Source organism: Oncorhynchus gorbuscha, linkage group LG17 (assembly GCF_021184085.1).
Source record: "Oncorhynchus gorbuscha isolate QuinsamMale2020 ecotype Even-year linkage group LG17, OgorEven_v1.0, whole genome shotgun sequence".
Lineage (NCBI taxonomy): Eukaryota > Metazoa > Chordata > Actinopteri > Salmoniformes > Salmonidae > Oncorhynchus > Oncorhynchus gorbuscha.
This window is the reverse complement of record NC_060189.1, coordinates 16,037,511-16,061,528: the sequence shown is the minus strand read 5'-3', so window position 1 is coordinate 16,061,528 and position 24,018 is coordinate 16,037,511. Positions and strand designations below refer to the sequence as shown.

At 48.1% G+C, this 24,018-nt stretch overlaps 1 protein-coding gene across 1 annotated transcript in view; it reads right to left on the bottom strand.

Moving 5' to 3' along the window:
- Window positions 1–24,018, bottom strand: part of LOC124001293 (usherin-like) — a 471,917-nt gene that overhangs the window by 244,574 nt on the left and 203,325 nt on the right. Inside the window, 2 exon segments of the mRNA XM_046307964.1 lie at window positions 424–561; window positions 9,533–9,718. Of these exon segments, the coding sequence (XP_046163920.1) occupies window positions 424–561; window positions 9,533–9,718 (324 nt within the window).

Sequence of the window (24,018 nt, the reverse complement as noted above, 5' to 3'; positions counted from 1 at the left end):
TAACCTGCACAATACAAACTCCTACCAAATCACCTTCTTTGGACAGTACTACTTAGATGTTACTAGTCCTTTACACTGAACAAGCATACCCACATACCGACCAGTACATTAACGAGAACACACTCACTCCTTAACCCGAACTGACCCCTGGAGGCTAATCTAACCATCCACAACTCAAACTCTTATACACTCTATACACACCTCACCGCTAAATTCTTATACACACCCCTCCTTCCACACAAATACACACATCCATTCAAACAGCCTCCTCCGAAGCGATGGAGTGATTACAGTCTTAGTGTCAATGTATCATTAAGAAAGAGTCTAGTGGTTCTAGTTAAATGACGCTCGCTGAACACGCTTCATCCTGGTTTTAACATAAATCAGAAGAGAGAGTATGTGTGTGTGTGTGTGTGATTGTACCCTCTTCTGGAGTGGTGATGCTCCAACTCACGTCTCCATCTCTACTGTCGTCACGGGGACTCTCGGTACAGCCAGCCCAGGTGCATGCTGTAACCGTGACAATGTAGCGTGTAAATGGAGTCAGACCCTCCAACAGGCCTAAACAGAGAGACAGAGAAAGAGAGAGAAAGAAAGAAAGAGGGAAATAGGCCCAGCCAAAACAAAGAGAGGGAGAGAGAGGGGGAGAGAGAGAGACAGGGAGAGAGAGAGAGAGAGAGAGGGAGAGGGGAAAAGAGAGAGAGACAGGGAGAGAGAGGGAGAGGGGGAGAGAGAGAGGGAGAGAGAGAGAGGGAGAGGGGGAGAGCGAGAGAGGGGGAGAGAGGGAGAGGGGGAGAGAGAGACAGGGAGAGAGAGATACAGGGAGAGAGAGAGGGAGAGGGGAAGAGAGAGAGGGGGAGAGAGAGAGGGAGAGGGGGAGAGCGAGAGACAGGGAGATTGGGAGAGAGGGAGAGGGGGAGAGAGAGGGGGGAGAGAGAGATACAGGGAGAGAGAGAGGGAGAGGGGAAGAGAGAGAGGGACAGGGAGTGAGAGAGGGAGAGAGAGAGACATGGAGAGGGGGAGGGAGAGGGGAAGAGAGAGAGGGACAGAGAGGGGAGAGAGAGAGACAGGGAGAGGGGGAGGGAGAGGGGAAGAGAGAGAGGGACAGGGAGTGAGAGAGGGAGAGGGGGAGAGAGAGAGACAGGGAGAGGGGGAGGGAGAGGGGAAGAGAGAGAGACAGGGAGAGGGAGAGGGGAAGAGAGAGAGGGACAGCGAGTGAGAGGGGGAGAGAGACAGGGAGAGGGGGAGGGAGAGGGGAAGAGAGAGAGGGACAGGGAGTGAGAGAGGGGGAGAGAGAGAGGGAGAGGGGGAGAGAGAGAGAGACAGGGAGAGAGAGAGAGGGAGAGGGGAAGAGAGAGAGACAGGGAGAGGGAGAGGGAGAGGGGAAGAGAGAGAGGGACAGCGAGTGAGAGAGGGAGAGGGGGAGAGAGAGAGACAGGGAGAGGGGGAGGGAGAGGGGAAGAGAGAGAGGGACAGGGAGTGAGAGAGGGAGAGGGGGAGGGAGAGGGGAAGAGAGAGAGGGACAGGGAGTGAGAGAGGGAGAGGGGGAGAGAGAGACAGGGAGAGGGGGAGGGAGAGGGGAAGAGAGAGAGGGACAGGGAGTGAGAGAGGGAGAGGGGGAGAGAGAGAGACAGGGAGAGGGGGAGGGAGAGGGGAAGAGAGAGAGGGACAGGGAATGAGAGAGGGAGAGGGGGAGAGAGAGAGACAGGGAGAGAGAGAGGGAGAGGGGAAGAGAGAGAGACAGGGAGAGGGGGAGGGAGAGAGAGAGACAGGGAGAGGGGAAGAGAGGGACAGGGAGTGAGAGAGGGAGAGGGGGAGAGAGAGAGACAGGGATAGGGGGAGGGAGAGGGAAGAGAGAGAGGGACAGGGAGTGAGAGACAGGGAGAGGGGAAGAGAGAGAGGGGAAGAGAGAGAGGGACAGCGAGTGAGAGAGGGAGAGGGGGAGAGAGAGAGACGGAGAGGGGGAGGGAGAGGGGAAGAGAGAGAGGGACAGGGAGTGAGAGAGGGAGAGGGGAGAGAGAGGGAGAGAGAGAGAGAGGGGGAGAGAGAGAGACAGGGAAAGGGGGAGAGAGAGAGACAGGGATAGGGGGAGGGAGAGGGGAAGAGAGAGAGGGACAGGGAGTGAGAGAGGGAGAGGGGGAGAGAGAGACAGGGGAGAGGGGAGGGAGAGGGGAAGAGAGAGAGGGACAGGGAGTGAGAGAGGGAGAGGGGGAGAGGGGGAGGGAGAGGGGAAGAGAGAGAGGGACAGGGAATGAGAGAGAGGGAGAGGGGGAGAGAGAGAGACAGGGAGAGAGAGAGGGAGAGGGGAAGAGAGAGAGACAGGGAGAGGGGGAGGGAGAGAGAGAGACAGGGAGAGGGGAAGAGAGGGACAGGGAGTGAGAGAGGGAGAGGGGGAGAGAGAGAGACAGGGATAGGGGGGAGGGAGAGGGGAAGAGAGAGAGGGACAGGGAGTGAGAGACAGGGAGAGGGGAAGAGAGAGAGGGGAAGAGAGAGAGGGACAGGGAGTGAGAGAGGGAGAGGGGGAGAGAGAGAGACATGGAGAGGGGGAGAGAGAGAGGGACAGGGAGACAGGGAGAGAGAGAGGGAGAGGGGAAGAGAGAGAGGGACAGGGAGTGAGAGAGGGAGAGGGGAAGAGAGAGACAGGGAGAGAGAGAGGGAGAGGGGAAGAGAGAGAGAGGGACAGGGAGTGAGAGAGGGAGAGGGGGAGAGAGAGAGACAGGGAGAGGGGGAGGGAGAGGGGAAGAGAGAGAGGGACAGGGAGTGAGAGAGAGGGAGAGGGGGAGAGAGAGAGACAGGGAGAGGGGAGAGAGAGGGGAAGAGAGAGAGGGACAGGGAGTGAGAGAGGGAGAGGGGGAGAGAGAGAGAGACAGGGAGAGAGAGAGGGAGAGGGGAAGAGAGAGAGACGGGGAGAGGGAGAGGGAAGAGAGAGAGGGACAGCGAGTGAGAGAGGGAGAGGGGGGAGAGAGAGAGAGAGAGACAGGGAGAGAGAGAGGGAGAGGGGAAGAGAGAGAGACAGGGAGAGGGGGAGGGAGAGGGGAAGAGAGAGAGACAGGGAGAGGGGAAGAGAGAGAGGGACAGGGAGTGAGAGAGGGAGAGGGGAAGAGAGAGAGGGACAGGGAGTGAGAGAGGGAGAGGGGGAGAGAGAGGGAGAGAGAGGGAGAGGGGAAGAGAGAGAGGGACAGGGAGTGAGAGAGGGGGAGGGGGAGAGAGAGAGACAGGGATAGGGGGAGGGAGAGGGGAAGAGAGAGAGGGACAGGGAGTGAGAGAGGGAGATGGGGAGAGGGGGAGGGAGAGGGAAGAGAGAGAGGGACAGGGAGTGAGAGAGGGAGAGGGGGAGTGAGAGAGACAGGGAGAGGGGGAGGGAGGGGAAGAGAGAGAGGGACAGGGAGTGAGAGAGAGAGAGGGAGAGGGAGAGGGGAAGAGAGAGAGACAGGGAGAGGGGGAGGGAGCGGGGAAGAGAGAGAGACAGGGAGAGGGGGAGGGAGAGAGAGAGAGAGACAGGGAGAGAGAGAGGGAGAGGGGAAGAGAGAGAGACAGGGAGAGGGGGAGGGAGCGGGGAAGAGAGAGAGGGACAGGGAGTGAGAGAGGGAGAGGGGGAGAGAGAGAGACATGGAGAGGGGGAGAGAGGGACAGGGAGAGAGAGAGGGAGAGGGGAAGAGAGAGAGAGACAGGGAGAGAGAGAGGGAGAGGGGAAGAGAGAGAGGGACAGGGAGTGAGAGAGGGAGAGGGGGAGAGAGTGGGACAGGGAGTGAGAGAGGGAGAGGGGGAGGGAGAGGGGGAGAGAGAGAGAGACAGGGAGAGAGAGAGGGAGAGGGGAAGAGAGAGAGACGGGGAGAGGGAGAGGGGAAGAGAGAGGGGGACAGCGAGTGAGAGAGGGAGAGGGGGAGAGAGAGAGACAGGGAGAGGGGGAGGGAGAGGGGAAGAGAGAGAGGGACAGGGAATGAGAGAGGGAGAGGGGAAGAGAGAGATACAGGCAGAGGGGGAGGGAGAGAGAGAGACAGGGAGAGGGGAAGAGAGGGACAGGGAGTGAGAGAGGGAGAGGGGGAGAGAGAGAGACAGGGATAGGGGGAGGGAGAGGGAAGAGAGAGAGGGACAGGGAGTGAGAGACAGGGAGAGGGGAAGAGAGAGAGGGGAAGAGAGAGAGGGACAGCGAGTGAGAGAGGGAGAGGGGGAGAGAGAGAGACAGGGAGAGGGGGAGGGAGAGGGGAAGAGAGAGAGGGACAGGGAGTGAGAGAGGGAGAGGGGGAGAGAGAGGGAGAGAGAGAGAGAGGGGGAGAGAGAGAGACAGGGAAAGGGGGAGAGAGAGAGACAGGGATAGGGGGAGGGAGAGGGGAAGAGAGAGGGACAGGGAGTGAGAGAGGGAGAGGGGGAGAGAGAGACAGGGAGAGGGGGAGGGAGAGGGGAAGAGAGAGAGGGACAGGGAGTGAGAGAGGGAGAGGGGGAGGGAGAGGGGAAGAGAGAGAGGGACAGGGAATGAGAGAGGGAGAGGGGGAGAGAGAGAGACAGGGAGAGAGAGAGGGAGAGGGGAAGAGAGAGAGACAGGGAGAGGGGGAGGGAGAGAGAGAGACAGGGAGAGGGGAAGAGAGGGACAGGGAGTGAGAGAGGGAGAGGGGAAGAGAGAGATACAGGCAGAGGGGGAGGGAGAGAGAGAGACAGGGAGAGGGGAAGAGAGGGACAGGGAGTGAGAGAGGGAGAGGGGGAGAGAGAGAGACAGGGATAGGGGGAGGGAGAGGGGAAGAGAGAGAGGGACAGGGAGAGAGAGACAGGGAGAGGGGAAGAGAGAGAGGGGAAGAGAGAGAGGGACAGCGAGTGAGAGAGGGAGAGGGGGAGAGAGAGAGACAGGGAGAGGGGGAGGGAGAGGGGAAGAGAGAGAGGGACAGGGAGTGAGAGAGGGAGAGGGGGAGAGAGAGGGAGAGAGAGAGAGAGGGGGAGAGAGAGAGACAGGGAAAGGGGGAGAGAGAGAGACAGGGATAGGGGGAGGGAGAGGGGAAGAGAGAGAGGGACAGGGAGTGAGAGAGGGAGAGGGGGAGAGAGAGACAGGGAGAGGGGAGGGAGAGGGGAAGAGAGAGAGGGACAGGGAGTGAGAGGGGGAGAGGGGGAGGGAGAGGGGAAGAAGAGAGAGGGACAGGGAATGAGAGAGGGAGAGGGGGAGAGAGAGAGACAGGGAGAGAGAGAGGGAGAGGGGAAGAGAGAGAGACAGGGAGAGGGGGAGGGAGAGAGAGAGACAGGGAGAGGGGAAGAGAGGGACAGGGAGTGAGAGAGGGAGAGGGGGAGAGAGAGAGACAGGGATAGGGGGAGGGAGAGGGGAAGAGAGAGAGGGACAGGGAGTGAGAGACAGGGAGAGGGGAAGAGAGAGAGGGGAAGAGAGAGAGGGACAGGGAGTGAGAGAGGGAGAGGGGGAGAGAGAGAGACATGGAGAGGGGGAGAGAGAGAGGGACAGGGAGACAGGGAGAGAGAGAGGGAGAGGGGAAGAGAGAGAGGGACAGGGAGTGAGAGAGGGAGAGGGGAAGAGAGAGACAGGGAGAGAGAGAGGGAGAGGGGAAGAGAGAGAGAGGGACAGGGAGTGAGAGAGGGAGAGGGGGAGAGAGAGAGACAGGGAGAGGGGGAGGGAGAGGGGAAGAGAGAGAGGGACAGGGAGTGAGAGAGGGAGAGGGGGAGAGAGAGAGACAGGGAGAGGGGAGAGAGAGGGGAAGAGAGAGAGGGACAGGGAGTGAGAGAGGGAGAGGGGGAGAGAGAGAGAGACAGGGAGAGAGCGAGGGAGAGGGGAAGAGAGAGAGACGGGGAGAGGGAGAGGGGAAGAGAGAGAGGGACAGCGAGTGAGAGAGGGAGAGGGGGAGAGAGAGAGAGACAGGGAGAGAGAGAGGGAGAGGGGAAGAGAGAGAGACAGGGAGAGGGGGAGGGAGAGGGGAAGAGAGAGAGACAGGGAGAGGGGAAGAGAGAGAGGGACAGGGAGTGAGAGAGGGAGAGGGGAAGAGAGAGAGGGACAGGGAGTGAGAGAGGGAGAGAGAGGGAGAGAGAGGGAGAGGGGAAGAGAGAGAGGGACAGGGAGTGAGAGAGGGGGAGGGGGAGAGAGAGAGACAGGGATAGGGGGAGGGAGAGGGGAAGAGAGAGAGGGACAGGGAGTGAGAGAGGGAGATGGGGAGAGGGGGAGGGAGAGGGGAAGAGAGAGAGGGACAGGGAGTGAGAGAGGGAGAGGGGGAGTGAGAGAGACAGGGAGAGGGGGAGGGAGAGGGGAAGAGAGAGAGGGACAGGGAGTGAGAGAGAGAGAGGGAGAGGGGAAGAGAGAGAGACAGGGAGAGGGGGAGGGAGCGGGGAAGAGAGAGAGACAGGGAGAGGGGAGGGAGAGAGAGAGAGACAGGGACAGGGAGAGGGGAAGAGAGAGAGACAGGGAGAGGGGGAGGGAGCGGGGAAGAGAGAGAGGGACAGGGAGTGAGAGAGGGAGAGGGGGAGAGAGAGAGACATGGAGAGGGGGAGAGAGGGACAGGGAGAGAGAGAGGGAGAGGGGAAGAGAGAGAGAGACAGGGAGAGAGAGAGGGAGAGGGGAAGAGAGAGAGGGACAGGGAGTGAGAGAGGGAGAGGGGGAGAGAGTGGGACAGGGAGTGAGAGAGGGAGAGGGGGAGGGAGAGGGGGAGAGAGAGAGAGAGAGACAGGGAGAGAGAGAGGGAGAGGGGAAGAGAGAGAGACGGGGAGAGGGAGAGGGGAAGAGAGAGGGGGACAGCGAGTGAGAGAGGGAGAGGGGGAGAGAGAGAGACAGGGAGAGGGGGAGGGAGAGGGGAAGAGAGAGAGGGACAGGGAATGAGAGAGGGAGAGGGGGAGAGAGAGAGACAGGGAGAGAGAGAGGGAGAGGGGAAGAGAGAGAGACAGGGAGAGGGGGAGGGAGAGAGAGAGACAGGGAGAGGGGAAGAGAGGGACAGGGAGTGAGAGAGGGAGAGGGGGAGAGAGAGAGACAGGGATAGGGGGAGGGAGAGGGGAAGAGAGAGAGGGACAGGGAGTGAGAGACAGGGAGAGGGGAGAGAGAGGGGAAGAGAGAGAGGGACAGCGAGTGAGAGAGGGAGAGGGGGGGAGAGAGAGAGACAGGGAGAGGGGGAGGGAGAGGGGAAGAGAGAGAGGGACAGGGAGTGAGAGAGGGAGAGGGGGAGAGAGAGGGAGAGAGAGAGAGAGGGGGAGAGAGAGAGACAGGGAAAGGGGGAGAGAGAGAGACAGGGATAGGGGGAGGGAGAGGGGAAGAGAGAGAGGGACAGGGAGTGAGAGAGGGAGAGGGGGAGAGAGAGACAGGGAGAGGGGGAGGGAGAGGGGAAGAGAGAGAGGGACAGGGAGTGAGAGAGGGAGAGGGGGAGAGGGGGAGGGAGAGGGGAAGAGAGAGAGGGACAGGGAATGAGAGAGGGACAGGGAGTGAGAGAGGGAGAGGGGGAGAGAGAGAGACAGGGAGAGAGAGAGGGATAGGGGAAGAGAGAGAGGGACAGGGGAAGAGAGAGAGGGACAGGGAGTGAGAGAGGTAGAGGGGAAGAGAGAGAGGGACAGGGAGGGAGAGAGGGAGGGAGAGGGGGAGAGAGAGAGACAGGGAGAGAGAGAGGGATAGGGGAAGAGAGAGAGGGACAGGGGGAGAGAGAGAGGGACAGGGAGAGAGAGAGGGAGAAGGGGAGAGAGAAGGGGAGAGAGAGAGACAGGGAGAGGGGAAGAGAGAGTGACAGGGAGAGAGAGAGAGGGAGAGAGAGAGAGTGTGAGAGAGTGAGAGAGAGTGAGAGTGTGAGAGAATGGGGACAAGTGGGCAGGGAGGCAATTGTCACCCTTTTCTTTTCCAAATGTCAAGCCTTCCTCCTCTTCTGTGCAGACTAGAGTGGTGTTCTCTAGGCCCAATGTGTAGGCTTTCCAAACGCAGCATAATATAAACATCACTCTTAATAGGCACCAGCTTTATTATCAAATACTGATATCTAGCACATAACTCACACAGCGAAGAGAGACAGAGACAGAGAGAGAGAGAGAGGAGGGGGAACAGGGAAAGGGGAGGGGGAAAGAGATGAAAGAATGTAGAGTTATATAGCAGAAAGAGAGCAGTAGAGAGTGAGGGGGATCAGCTAATAGCCAGAGTGACTCCAGCTACACCCTTACTCCCTTCTTCCTGTTCTCCGCTCCCCCTCTTTCTCTTCCTCTGGTTTTCAAGGGTATTCCCCCAGGGGAGTGCCCTCTCCTCTCTCTAGATGTATAGATACCAGAGGAGAGGAGACCCAGGCAGGCAGGCTGTGTGGGCCCAGAGTGTCAGTGTTGTCCAGGTATAAATAGGAGCAGGCAGACACACAGGGGCCGATCCTCTTTCTGCAACCTGAGAGGCCTCAGACAGATAAACACTGCCGGCTTCCTTTGAAGCACAATAAATATAAAATCCCCCCTTTCTTTTTCCCTCATGTGTTTCTTTCTTTTTCTGTTTCCCTGACATGTTTCCTCTCTCTCTCTGTTCCTCTCTCTCTCTCTGGTCTGTGTGAATATAATACCGGTGCATTCAATATGTAGGGTCATTAGTGGTCCTCCTCTCTCTCTCCTAGAGTTTCAGTTTCACCCCTCTCTCCCCTGTATAAATAGGCTACTTTCTCCAGGACCCCGCAGGCTGTAAATTACACACAGTAAGACCAGAGAAAGCGCTCGCATTTAATTAATTTTTACAGTTAAAAATCACCAGGATTTATTTATTATCATCTATCTGAAACATAGAGGCTCCTGTTGGAAGAGGTCGACCGAGGGGAGGAAGAGAGGGAAGAGGTGGTGAGAGGGAGATCTCTGAGAGATCTTTGAGTGGCTATCTGGCTCGCGCCAGATAGATGGCTGTCGTGTTGACTGGGCCGTGGGACAACCTGCAACTGCCTTTCTGTTGCGCTGTAATTGGCTAGGTGTCTCTCTCTGTTCCTCTCTTCTCACTCACCCATATTTTAATTCAATTAGGCCCCACTCTACTCCCATTACACACCCATTTGCTTCCTGTGTTTTTATCTGTCCAAGTAATTCTACGTCGGGTGTCAGGGCCATCATAAATTAACACGGCCTTATCGCCGCTCAGCTCAGCGTGTGCCAGGGAAACAGAGAGGGGGGGGGGGAGAGGAGGAGAGGAGGGCCAATCTTCCTATTTGCCCAGAGACATGGCAGAGAGGATGGGAGAAGTGACGAATCATAGAGACAGCATCATCATCGTAAAAGAGATAAAGTGAGGGGAGGAGAGAGGTGGAGATGGAGAGTTCTCTAATATGACATCACTGGTATCTGGACTAGACCAGCTCATGTGGTTGCCAGCATTAGTCCCCCTTTTTCCCCGTCCTCCCCTGTGTGTGTGTGTGTGTGTGTGTGTGTGTGTGTGTGTGTGTGTGTGTGTGTGTGTGTGTGTGTGTGTGTGTGTGTGTGTGTGTGTGTGTGTGTGTGTGTGTGTGTGTGTGTGTGTGTGTGTGTGTGTGTGTGTGTGTGTGTGTGTGTGTGTGTGTGGGCACCTCCTTGCATCCGTGTGTGCGTGTCTCTGTGCATGTATGCAAGTGTGTGTGTGTCTTACTTGTGTGGTTACCAGTGAACAGGTAGGAGGCAGTAACAGGTGTTGAGTCAGGCTGATCCAGGTTGTAGGCCGTCAGTTTGTACCTGTCAATCACTCCTCTCGCCTGGAGGGGCGGGGCCCAGCTCACCTGGACACTGAAGCCACTCACACTCTGGAGACTAGAGGGAGGGGCAACACTCTGGGGGACTGGAGAGAGAAAGGGGGGGTAGAGCAAGAAAGAAGGGTAGAGTAGAGAAAGGCAGAGGATAAAAAAGGCAAAGAGAGAACAGAACATTTAGAATTTAGAACATTTAGGGAGAGAGGTAAAATGAAAAAAGGGTGGGAAAGAGAGGAGTCGGAGAGAAGGAGAGAAAGAAAAGTTTAGCGCAATAGAGTGAGAGAGGGGCAGAAAGAGAGAGTCAGCCCACATATTTCCCTTTAATAGAGCCATTAAATCAGAACTAACCATTAACATAAATACAATTTATTAGAGTTGTAACTTTTTCAGCAATAATTTAATACATCCACCATATTTCACAGCAATCAGCCTCTCTGCCCCTCTCACCTCCTCCTCCCTGCTTCTCTCTCTCCCTCTCCCCTCCCCCCTCCCTCCCTCCCTCCCTCCCTCCCTCCCTCCCTCAGTATTAATGATGATGGTTGGCAAGGCAGGGAGAGACACAACACGAGCCCTCCGTGATATAACTGTACCGTAGCAGGACATCCCAGGTCAACAGTCTTTAACATACCAGATGAAAAGGGAAATCCTCTGGTGTCTCTCCATGCAAGGATTATCAATCTCAGTTAACATGGGCAATATCACTCATATTATTTCTCATGATGTAATTGTAGGATTGTATAATGTGTGGTATATACAGTATGAACCTGAATTCACCCTATTCTGCCATGTTGTCACGTTCGTTGTAACGAGGAGGCCAAGGTGCAGCGTGATGAGAATACATTCCTCTTATTTATTTCACGAAGAACACTTGAACAAAACAACAAAACGAATGTGAAGCTATCAACAACTAGTGCTGACATGCAACCATATGTGACAGAATAACCCACCAAACCAGGACCAAGCAGTGTGAAGAGGAGGAACAGCGATTAATGGGGAAATGGACCTGGGAGGAGATATTAGATGGAGCAGGACCCTGGACACAGCCGGGGGGGGGTATCACCGTCCTATGGAGGAATTAGAGGCAGCGAAAGCGGAACGGCGACACTACGAGGAGAAATACAGGAGAATAGAGGAACAGCGAAGATATGAAGGTACACGGCTAGCAGGAACCCCGAGAGGCAGCCCCAAGATGTTCTTTTGGGGGGGGTGAAACATGAGGAAATTGGTGGAGTCAGGTAGGAGACCTGAGCCACGTCCTGGTGCTTACCGTGGGGAGCGTGTAACTGGTCAGGCATCATGTTATGCAGAGATGCGGGCTATTCTAGCCCTGTGCGCTCTATTCCAGCTCCTCGCATTGAAAATAAGAATTTGTTTTTTAACTGACTTGCCTAGTTAAATAAAAGGAGGTAAAGGCTGTAGTTATAATGTGGATTGTTATAGACTTGTTTTCTCTCTTTCTCTCTCAGTTTCTGCACTCTTCTCTGTCTATCAAATTCAAATTCATGCTGCTTTATTGGCATGAAAAACATTGTGTCAATATTGCCAAAGCAACAATGTATACAATATACTGTATATCATAATACAATTATAAACAATAATATCAAATGGTAGTAAATAATAAAACAAAATTAAATACAAAAATAATAACAATAAAATGGTAACAGTCAATAGTAGAATGTAATGTAATAAATATAAGAATCTAAATATGGAAAATGAAACTAGAACTAACTTATAACTCAATAACGGTTATCTTCACCATTACATCAGTACTACAACTACTATCATCATTACCACTACCACCACTAAACTGTTATCATCACCATTACATCAGTACTACAACTACTATCATCATTACCACTACCACCACTAAACTGCTATCATCATTACCACTACCACCACTAAACTGTTATCATCATTACCACTACCACCACTAAACTGTTATCATCATTACCACTACCACCACTAAACTGCTATCATCACCATTACATCAGTACTACAATTACTATCATCATTACCACTACCACCACTAAACTGCTATCATCATTACCACTACCACCACTAAACTGCTATCATTACCATTACCACTACCACCACTAAACTGTTATCATCACCATTACATCAGTACTACAACTACTATCATCATTACCACTACCACCACTAAACTACTATCATCATTACCACTACCACCACTAAACTGCTATCATCATTACCACTACCACCACTAAACTGCTATCATCACCATTACATCAGTACTACAACTACTATCATCATTACCACTACCACCACTAAACTGCTATCATCACCATTACATCAGTACTACAACTACTATCATCATTACCACTACCACCACTAAACTGCTATCATCATTACCACTACCACCACTAAACAGTTATCATCACCATTACATCAGTACTACAACTACTATCATCATTACCACTACCACCACTAAACTACTATCATCATTACCACTACCACCACTAAACTGCTATCATCACCATTACCACTACCACCACTAAACTGCTATCATCACCATTACATCAGTACTACAACTGCTATCATCATTACCACTACCACCACTAAACTACTATCATCATTACCACTACCACCACTAAACTGCTATCATCACCATTACATCAGTACTACAACTACTATCATCATTACCACTACCACCACTAAACTGCTATCATCACCATTACATCAGTACTACAACTACTATCATCATTACCACTACCACCACTAAACTGTTATCATCACCATTACATCAGTACCACAACTACTATCATCATTACCACTACCACCACTAAACTGCTATCATCATTACCACTACCACCACTAAACTGTTATCATTACCATTACATCAGTACTACAACTACTATCATCATTACCACTACCAACCACTAAACTGCTATCACCATTACATCAGTACTACAACTACTATCATCATTACCACTACCACCACTAAACTGTTATCATCATTACCACTACCACCACTAAACTGCTATCATCACCATTACATCAGTACTACAACTACTATCATCATTACCACTACCACCACTAAACTGTTATCATCACCATTACATCAGTACTACAACTACTATCATCATTACCACTACCACCACTAAACTGTTATCATCACCATTACCACTAAACTGTTATCATCACCATTACAACTACTATCATCATTACCACTACCACCACTAAACTGTTATCTTCACCATTACACCACTACCACCACTAAACTGTTATCATCACCATTACATCAGTACTACAACTACTATCATCATTACCACTACCACCACTAAACTGTTATCTTCACCATTACATCAGTACTACAACTACTATCATCATTACCACTACCACCACTAAACTACTATCATCATTACCACTACCACCACTAAACTGCTATCATCATTACCACTACCACCACTAAACTGCTATCATCACCATTACATCAGTACTACAACTACTATCATCATTACCACTACCACCACTAAACTGCTATCATCATTACCACTACCACCACTAAACAGTTATCATCACCATTACATCAGTACTACAACTACTATCATCATTACCACTACCACCACTAAACTACTATCATCATTACCACTACCACCACTAAACTGCTATCATCACCATTACCACTACCACCACTAAACTGCTATCATCACCATTACATCAGTACTACAACTGCTATCATCATTACCACTACCACCACTAAACTACTATCATCATTACCACTACCACCACTAAACTGCTATCATCACCATTACATCAGTACTACAACTACTATCATCATTACCACTACCACCACTAAACTGCTATCATCACCATTACATCAGTACTACAACTACTATCATCATTACCACTACCACCACTAAACTGTTATCATCACCATTACATCAGTACCACAACTACTATCATCATTACCACTACCACCACTAAACTGCTATCATCATTACCACTACCACCACTAAACTGTTATCATTACCATTACATCAGTACTACAACTACTATCATCATTACCACTACCAACCACTAAACTGCTATCACCATTACATCAGTACTACAACTACTATCATCATTACCACTACCACCACTAAACTGTTATCATCATTACCACTACCACCACTAAACTGCTATCATCATTACCACTACCACCACTAAACTGTTATCATTACCATTACATCAGTACTACAACTACTATCATCATTACCACTACCAACCACTAAACTGCTATCATCATTACCACTACCACCACTAAACTACTATCATCATTACCACTACCACCACTAAACTGTTATCATTACCATTACATCAGTACTACAACTACTATCATCATTACCACTACCACCACTAAACTGTTATCATTACCATTACATCAGTACTACAACTACTATCATCATTACCACTACCAACCACTAAACTGCTATCACCATTACATCAGTACTACAACTACTATCATCATTACCACTACCACCACTAAACTGTTATCATCATTACCACTACCACCACTAAACTGCTATCATCACCATTACATCAGTACTACAACTACTATCATCATTACCACTACCACCACTAAACTGTTATCATCACCATTACATCAGTACTACAACTACTATCATCATTACCACTACCACCACTAAACTGTTATCATCACCATTACCACTAAACTGTTATCATCACCATTACAACTACTATCATCATTACCACTACCACCACTAAACTGTTATCTTCACCATTACACCACTACCACCACTAAACTGTTATCTTCACCATTACACCACTACCACCACTAAACTGCTATCATCATTACCACTACCACCACTAAACTGCTATCACCATTACATCAGTACTACAACTACTATCATCATTACCACTACCACCACTAAACTGCTATCATCTTTACCACTACCACCACTAAACTGCTATCACCATTACATCAGTACTACAACTACTATCATCATTACCACTACCACCACTAAACTGCTATCATCATTACCACTACCACCACTAAACTGTTATCATCACCATTACATCAGTACTACAACTACTATCATCATTACCACTACCACCACTAAACTGCTATCACCATTACCACCCATACAACTACTATTTAAACAACAATTATAATGGTAATAACAATAATAGTAAAAGCAATAATAGTAATAATAAGTAAGTTACTGCTTACTATACAGATGTTATTATTCAGTGTCCCTCAGGCTATATCAGGCAAATGCATATTTGGCTGCAAGAGGAGCCAATGCTCCTTTGCCCATGAGTATTTTTGGTTTTTTCTCTGGGTTTAATAAGTTAAAATGTGGAATAAATGTAGTCATTTCTGTGAATAATGAATCTCTTAGTGAAGAATATTTATCACAGTAAAGGAGAAAGTGCATCTCTGTCTCTACCTCCCCTGTCATGCAGTGACCACATACACGCTCCTCTTTGGGTAGCCATGTCTTTTTATGTCTGCCGGTGTCTATTGCCAATCGGTGGTCACTCAGCCTCTACTTGGTAAGGATCTGTCTCTGCTTCGTATCTCTGACAAAGTAGAGATAATCAGCCAGTTCATATTCTTTGTTTAGGGTCAGATAGCAATTTAGTTGGCTTTGGGATTTTGTTTCCGTTTTTTCCAATGTTGTAAATATGAGTCCTTTGATTGGTTCATGATTCTGTTTATTGGACCTCTTTCTTTTGAAGCAGTGCTGGTGTCAGTCAACACCAGCTGACTGAGAGGGCTTGTTTCTGGGCTCAGCTTGGTTGGTGTCAGTCAACACCAGCTGACTGAGAGGGCTTGTTTCTGGGCTCAGATTGGTTGGTGTCAGTCAACACCAGCTGACTGAGAGGGCTTGTTTCTGGGCTCAGCTTGGTTGGTGTCAGTCAACACCAGCTGACTGAGAGGGCTTGTTTCTGGGCTCAGCTTCGTTGGTGTCAGTCAACACCAGCTGACTGAGAGGGCTTGTTTCTGGGCTCAGCTTGGTCGGTGAGGTCCAACACCAGCTGACTGAGAGGGCTTGTTTCTGGGCTCAGCTTGGTTGGTGAGGTCCAACACCAGCTGACTGAGAGGGCTTGTTTCTGGGCTCAGCTTGGTTGGTGAGGTCCAACACCAGCTGACTGAGAGGGCTCGTTTCTGGGCTCAGCTTGGTTGGTGAGGTCCAACACCAGCTGACTGAGAGGGCTCGTTTCTGGGCTCAGCTTGGTTGGTGAGGTCCAACACCAGCTGACTGAGAGGGCTCGTTTCTGGGCTCAGCTTGGTCGGTGAGGTCCAACACCAGCTGACTGAGAGGGCTTGTTTCTGGGCTCAGCTTGGTTAGTGAGGTCCAACACCAGCTGACTGAGAGGGCTTGTTTCTGGGCTCAGCTTGGTTAGTGAGGTCCAACACCAGCTGACTGAGAGGGCTCGTTTCTGGGCTCAGCTGAATTTGGACTTGAATTTAGATGTAGCCAAAATGTTTATGATCTTATCTGTATTTTCATTACTACTGGAAAGCGGCCCAATTCTGCCCTACATGCATTAGTTGGTGTATTTCTCAGAAGTTGGTGTAATTCCGACAGAATTCTGCATGTAGGGCTTCAATTGGATGTTTGTCCCACATTTTAAAGTCCAGTTTATTGAGTGGCTCCCAAACCTCACTTCCGTAAAGAGCTATTGGTAGGATTACACTGTCAAATATTTTGGTCCAAATTCTAACTGGGATGTTAATTTAGAATAATTTCATTTTTATTGCATACAATGCTCTGCAGGGTTTTTTCTTTGAGTGCATTCACTGCCATAGTAAAGTTTCCCGATGTAGATATGGTCAGACCAAGGTAGGTGCAATTTTTAGTGTGTTCAATTATGTTCAGGGTGAATTAATATTTGTGCTTCTGACCTGTTTTTTTTTAGGGGAAGTTTACTTCCAGGGCCCAATTATGGCAATATTGCTCTAGAATATAGAATATAATGTTCTGTTGAAGACCTTCTTTCTGTATATCACTATGTATTTCTCTGTGTCAAATACTGTGAGTCCTGGGGCTGAAGAATGGTCCAACATCTCTGCTAATTCATTGATATATATTTAGATTTGCACTCCAACTGCAGCCTTGTCTCACACCTTGACGTTGTGGAAAGAATTCTGTTCTTTTGTTTTTTATTCTTTATTGCACACTTGTTTTCTGTGTACATACATTTTATTAAGTCATCTTACCACCAAGCCCACTTTGGAGAATTTGATAGAATCTTTGTGCCAAATAGAATCAAATGCTTTTTAAAGTCAATAAAGCAAGCAAAGATTTTGCCCTCTTTTTCTCTGTCAGTATCACTTATTACATTTTTGTCTCTTGAATTCAAAATGCTACAGAAAACCATTCCCAAGTTGCTGTTTCAAATTCTGTAATTATTGTCTGATTTGTCTCCACATTAATGGATAGGGAGATCTGGTTCCAGACACTAAAACCATGTTGAACAATTTAAGTACAGCATTTTGCAACTCAGGTGTCTGTTTTTCAGCATTTCATTTCTGATGTTATCTAGACCACAAGCCTATCACTCTCTCTCTCTTTTCTTTGTATATCACTCTGTCACTCTCTTCTCTGTCTAACACTCTGTCACTCTCTCTATTTTCTCTGTCTATCACTCTGTCACTATCTTCTCTGTCTAAGACTCTGTCACTATCTTCTCTGTCTAAGACTCATTCACTATCTTCTCTGTCTATCACTCTGTCACTATCTTCTCTGTCTAAGACTCTGTCACTCTCTTCTCTGTCTATCACTCTGTCTCTCTCTCTCTCTTCTCTGTATATCACTATGTCTCTCTCTCTCTCTTCTCTGTATATCACTATGTCTCTCTCTCTCTCTTCTCTGTCCAACACTCTGTCACTCTCTCTATTTTCTCTGTCTATCACTCTGTCACTATCTTCTCTGTTTAAGACTCTGTCACTATCTTCTCTGTATATCACTCTGTCTCTCTCTCTCTCTTCTCTGTATATCACTATGTCACTCTCTTCTCTGTCTATCACTCTGTCACTATCTTCTCTGTTTAAGACTCTGTCACTATCTTCTCTGTCTAAGACTCTGTCACTATCTTCTTCTCTGTCTAAGACTATGTCACTATCTTCTCTGTATATCACTATGTCTCACTATCTTCTTCTCTGTATATCACTATGTCACTATCTTCTGTATATCACTCTGTCACTATGTTCTCTGTCTAAGACTCTGTCACTATCTTCTCTGTCTAAGACTCTGTCACTCTCTTCTCTGTCTATCACTCTGTCTGTATATCACTCTGTCTCTCTCTCTCTCTTCTCTGTATATCACTATGTCTCTCTCTCTCTCTTCTCTGTATATCACTCTGTCACTATCTTCTCTGTCTAAGACTCTGTCACTATCTTCTCTGTATATCACTCTGTCTCTCTCTCTCTTCTCTGTATATCACTATGTCTCTCTCTCTCTCTTCTCTGTATATCACTCTGTCTCTCTCTCTCTTCTCTGTCTATCACTCTGTCTCTCTTCTCTCTCTTCTCTGTATATCACTCTGTCACTATCTTCTCTGTATATCACTCTGTCTCTCTCTCTATCTTCTCTGTCTAAGACTCTGTCACTATCTTCTCTGTCTAAGACTCTGTCACTCTGTCTATTCTCTGTCTATCACTCTGTCTATGTTCTCTGTCTAAGACTCTGTCACTATCTTCTCTGTCTAAGACTCTGTCACTCTCTTCTCTGTCTATCACTCTCTCACTATCTTCTCTGTCTAAGACTCTGTCACTATCTTCTCTGTCTAAGACTCTGTCACTCTCTTCTCTGTCTATCACTCTGTCTCTCTCTCTCTCTTCTCTGTATATCACTCTGTCTCTCTCTCTCTCTTCTCTGTCTAAGACTCTGTCACTATCTTCTCTGTCTAAGACTCTGTCACTCTCTTCTCTGTCTATCACTCTGTCTCTCTCTCTCTCTTCTCTGTATATCACTCTGTCTCTCTCTCTCTGTATATCTCTGTATATCACTCTGTTTAAGACTCATTCACTATCTTCTCTGTATATCACTCTGTCACTATCTTCTCTGTCTAAGACTCTGTCTCTCTCTTCTCTGTATATCACTCTGTCTCTCTCTCTCTCTTCTCTGTCTATCACTCTGTCTCTCTCTCTCTTCTCTGTATATCACTCTGTCACTATCTTCTCTGTCCAACACTCTGTCACTCTCTCTATTTTCTCTGTCTATCACTCTGTCACTATCTTCTCTGTCTAAGACTCATTCACTATCTTCTCTGTCTATCACTCTGTCACTATCTTCTCTGTCTAAGACTCTGTCACTATGTTCTCTGTCTAAGACTCTGTCACTATCTTCTCTGTCTAAGACTCTGTCACTCTCTTCTCTGTCTATCACTCTGTCTCTCTCTTCTCTCGGTCTATCACTATCGTCTCTCTGTCGATCACTGTCTCTCCATTCTCTGTCTATCACTCTGTCTCTCTGTCTCTTCTCTCTGTCTATCACTGTCTCTCCATTCTCTCTGTCTCTCTCTCTACCCCACATCTCCCCCCCCCTCTCTCATTTTCATTTTCAATTTAAGGGGCTTTATTGGCATCTGAAACCAAGTGAAATAAACAATAAAAAATGTACAATTGTCACGCCCTGACCATAGAGATCATTTTATTCTCTGTTTGGTCAGGGTGTGACTCGGGTGGGAAAGTCTATGGTTTCTGGTTTTTGGCCGGGTATGATTCTCAATCAGGGACAGCTGTCTATCGTTGTCTCTGATTGGGAATCATACTTAGGCAGTTTTTTTTCCTTTTCTCATTTGTGGGTTGTTGTCTTTGTTTATGCATGTATAGCCTTACGGAGCTTCACATTCGTTTTTGTTGTTTATTGTTTTGTTGGCGACATTTAAAAATAAATAAAAAATATACGTTCACCACGCTGCACCTTCATCCGGTCATTTTCAAGACGACGCTCGTGACAGAACAATCCACCACAAGCGGACCAAGCAGCGTGACCAGGAGGGGCAGACAGAGTGGAGGACATCAAGGATCTGGGAGGAGGTGATGTCAGGACACGAGAGCCTGCCATGGAAGCAGGCAGAGGCAGCGAGGAAGGCGGAAGCAGAGAGAAAAGGGAACCAGCGTTACACAGGGTCACGGCTGGCAAGGAAGACCGGGAAGCCACTCCCCCCAAAAATGGGGGGGGGGCACGGGGAGGTTGGCGGAGATAACTCGCCGTGCTCACGTTAGGGAGCGTGGTACTGCTCAGGCACCATGATATGTGGTGAAGCGCATGGTGTCTCCAGTGCGCGTTCACAGGAACCCACCAGGTACAACCCTAAATCTGTAAAGAAGGGCACCCTCATAGACGTCATCCTGACCAACTGGCCCTCCAAATACACCTCCTCTGTCTTCAACCAGGATCTCAGCGATCACTGCCTCATTGCCTGTATCCGCTACGGAGCCGCAGTCAAACGACCAACCCTCATCACTGTCAAACGCTCCCTAAAACACTTCTGTGAGCAGGCCTTTCTAATCGACCTGGCCCGGGTATCCTGGAAGGACATTGACCTCATCCCGTCAGTTGAGGATGCCTGGTAATTCTTTAAAAGTAACTTCCTCACCACTTTAGATAAGCATGCTCCGTTCAAAAAATTCAGAACTAAGAACAGAAATAGCCCTTGGTTCACTCCAGACCTGACTGAGATTACAAATGTCACATTATATATACAGTTGAAGTCGGAAGTTTACATACACTTAGGTTGGAGTCATTAAAACTCATTTTTCAACCACTCCACAAATTTCTTGTTAACAAACTATAGTTTTGTAAAGTTAGTAAGGACATCTACTTTGTGCATGACACAAGTCATTTTTACAACAATTGTTTACAGACAGAATATTTCACTTAAAATTCACTGTATCACAATTCCAGTGGGTCAGAAGTCTACATACACTAAGTTGACTGTGCCTTTAAACAGCTTGGAGAAATCCAGAAAATGATGTCATGGCTTCAGAAGCTTCTGATAGGCTAATTGACATCATTTGAGTCAATTGGAGGTGTACCTCAAGCCTACCTTCAAACTCAGTGCCTCTTTGCTTGACATCATGGGAAAATCAAAAGAAACAGCAAAGGACCTTGTGAAGATGCTGGAGGAAACCGGTACAAAATAATCTATTTCCACAGTAAAACGAGTCCTGTATCGACATAACCTGAAAGGCTGCTCAGCAAGGAGTGACTGCTCCAAAACCAATATTTTTTTTATTTCACCTTTATTTAACCAGGTAGGCTAGTTGAGAACAAGTTCTCATTAAAAAAAAGCCAGACTACAGTTTGCAACTGTACATGGGGACAATTTGCATAAAAATGTCCTCTGGTCTGATGTAACAAAAATAGAACTGTTGGGTCATAATGACCATCATTAAGTTTGGAGGAAAAAGGGAGACGCTCGCAAGCCGAAGAACACCATCCCAACCACGGGGGTGACAGCATTATGTTGTGGGGGTGCTTTGCTGAAGGAGGGACTGGTGCACTTCACAAAATAGATGGCATCATGATGCAGGAAAGGTATGTGGATATATTGGCTACCCGAATACGTTTGACCCAAGTTAAACAATTTAAAGGCAATGCTACCAAATACTAATTGAGTGTATGTGAACTTCTGACCCACTGGGAATGTGATGAAAGAAATAAAAACTTCTCTTTACTATTATTCTGACATTTCACGTTCTTATAATAAAGTGGTGATCCTAACTGACCTAAGACAGGGAATTTTTACGTGGATTAAATGTCAGGAATTGTGAAAAACTGAGTTTAAATGTATTTGGTTAAGGTGTATGTAAACTTCCGACTTCAACTGTATATAGTGTTGTAATGATGTGCAAATAGTTAAAGTACAAAGGGGAAAATAAATCAACTTAAACATAGGTTGTATTTACAATGGTGTTTGTTCTTCACTGGTTGCACTTTTCTTGCGGCAACAGGTCACACATCTTGCTGCTGTGATGTCACACTGTGGTATTTCACCCAATAGATATGGGAGTTTATCAAAACTGGATTTGTTTTCAAAATATTTGTGAGTCTGTGTAATCTGAGGGAAATATGTCTCTCTAATATGGTCATACATTGGGCAGGAGGTTAGGAAGTGCAGCTCAGTTTCCACCTCATTGTGTAGACAGTGTGCACATAGCCTGTCTTCTCTTGAGAGCCATGTCTACCTACGGCGGCCTTCCTCAATAGCAAGGCTATGCTCACTGAGTCTGTACATAGTCGAAGCTTTCCTTAAGTTTGTGTCAGTCACAGTGGTCAGGTATTCTGCCACTGTGTACTCTGTTTAGGGCCAAATAGCATTCCAGTTTGCTCTGTTTTTTGGAAATTCTTTCCAATGTGTAAATGAATTAACTTTTTGATTTCTCATGATTTGGTTGGGTCTAATTGTGTTGCTGTCCTGGGGCACTGTGAGGTATGTTTGTGAACAGAGCCACAGGACCAGCATGCTTAGGGGACTCTTCTCCAGGTTAATTTCTCTGTAGGTGATTGATAGGGACGGTTTGGGAATCGCTTCCTTTTAGGTGGCTGTAGAATTTAATTATTGGTGTTTTACATTGTACACAAAGGATATTTTTGCAGAATTCCGCATGCAGAGTCTCAACTTGCTGTTTGTCCCATTTTGTGAATTTTTGGTTGGTGAATGGACCCCAGACCTCACAACCATAAAGGGCTATGGGTTCTAAAACCGATTCAGGTATATTTTATCGAGATCCTAATTTGTATGTCAAATTTTATGTTCCTTTTTATGGCATAGAAGGCCCTTTTTGCCTTGTCTCTCAGATCGTTCACAGCTTTATGGAAGTAACCTGTGGCGCTAATGTTTAGGCCAAGGTATGTATAGTTTTTGTGTGGTCTATGGCATCGTTGTCCAGATGGAATTTGTATTTGTGGTCCTGGCAACTGGTCCTTTTTAGGAGCAACATTATGTCTTACTTAGATCAACTGCCAGGGCCCCAGGTCTGATAGAATCTGTGAAGAAGATATAGAGGTTGCTGTAGGCCCTCCATGGTTGGGGACAGAAGCACTAGATCATCAGTAAACAGTAGACATTTGAATTAAAATTCTAGTTGGGTGAGGCCGGGTTCTGCAGACTGTTCTAGTGCCCTCGCCAATTCATGTATGTGATCCTCAACACAGGGGACCCACAAGGGTGCGTGCTCTGTCCCCTCCTGTACTCTCTTTTATTGCGTGGCCACGCACGCCTCCAACTCAATCATCAAGTTTACAGACGACACAACACTAGTAGGCTTGACTAGCAACAATGACAACATGATGCCAGGAAAATAACCTCTAACTCAATGTCCACAAAACAAAGGAGCTGATCGTGGACTTCAGGAAACAGCAGAGGGAGCACAACCCTATTCACATCGAGGGACAGCAGTGAAGAAGATGGAAAGCTTCAAGTTTGTCTGTGTACACATCACTGATGTTCTGGAATGGTCCACCCACACAGACAGTGGGGTGAAGAAGGCGCACTAGCGCCTCTTCAACCTCAGGAGGCTGAAGAAATTTAGCTTGGCCCCTAAAACCCTCACAAACATTTACAAATGCACAATTGAGAGCATACTGTCGGGCTGTATCACCGCCTGGTACGGCAACTGCACCGCCCGCAACCGCAGGCCTCCCCAGTGGGGGGTGTGGTCTGCTCAATGCATCACCGGGGGCAAACTACTTGTCCTCCAGGACACCTACAGCCCTTGATGTCACAGGAAGGCCAAAAATATAATCAAGGACATCAACCACCCAAGCCATGGCCTGTTCACCCCGATATCATCCAGAAGGTGAGGTTAGTACAGGTGCATCAAAGGTGGGGCCAAGAGACTGAAAAACAAATCCAATTTCAAGGCTATCAGGCTGTTAAATAGCCATCACTAGCTGGCTTCCACCCGGTTACGCAACCCTGCACATTAGAGGCTGCTGCCCCATATACATAGACTTGGAATCACTGGCCACTTTAATAATGGAACACTAGTCACTTTAATAATGTTTACATACTGCTTTACTCATCTCATATGTATGTACTGTATTTATTCTACTGTATTTTAGTCAATGCCACTCCGACATTGCTCAATCTAATATTTATATAGATAATATTTCTTAATTCCATTCTTTAACATTTAGATTTGTGTGTATTATTGTGTATTGTTAAATACTACTGCACTGTTGGAGCTAGAAACACAAGCATTTCGCTACACCCGCAATAACATCTGCTAAATATGTGTACTGTATGTGACCAATAAAATTTGATTTGATTTGATTTAATGCAGAGGATTTTCCCAAGGTTGCTGTTGACTGAGCTGATTTCTAACGTGCTGTTCCTTCTTTTTCCGTAGAGTACTTCTGTATTGTCTTAGATTCACCATAGTGAAGGCAAAGGCTCAGGTTTTCTG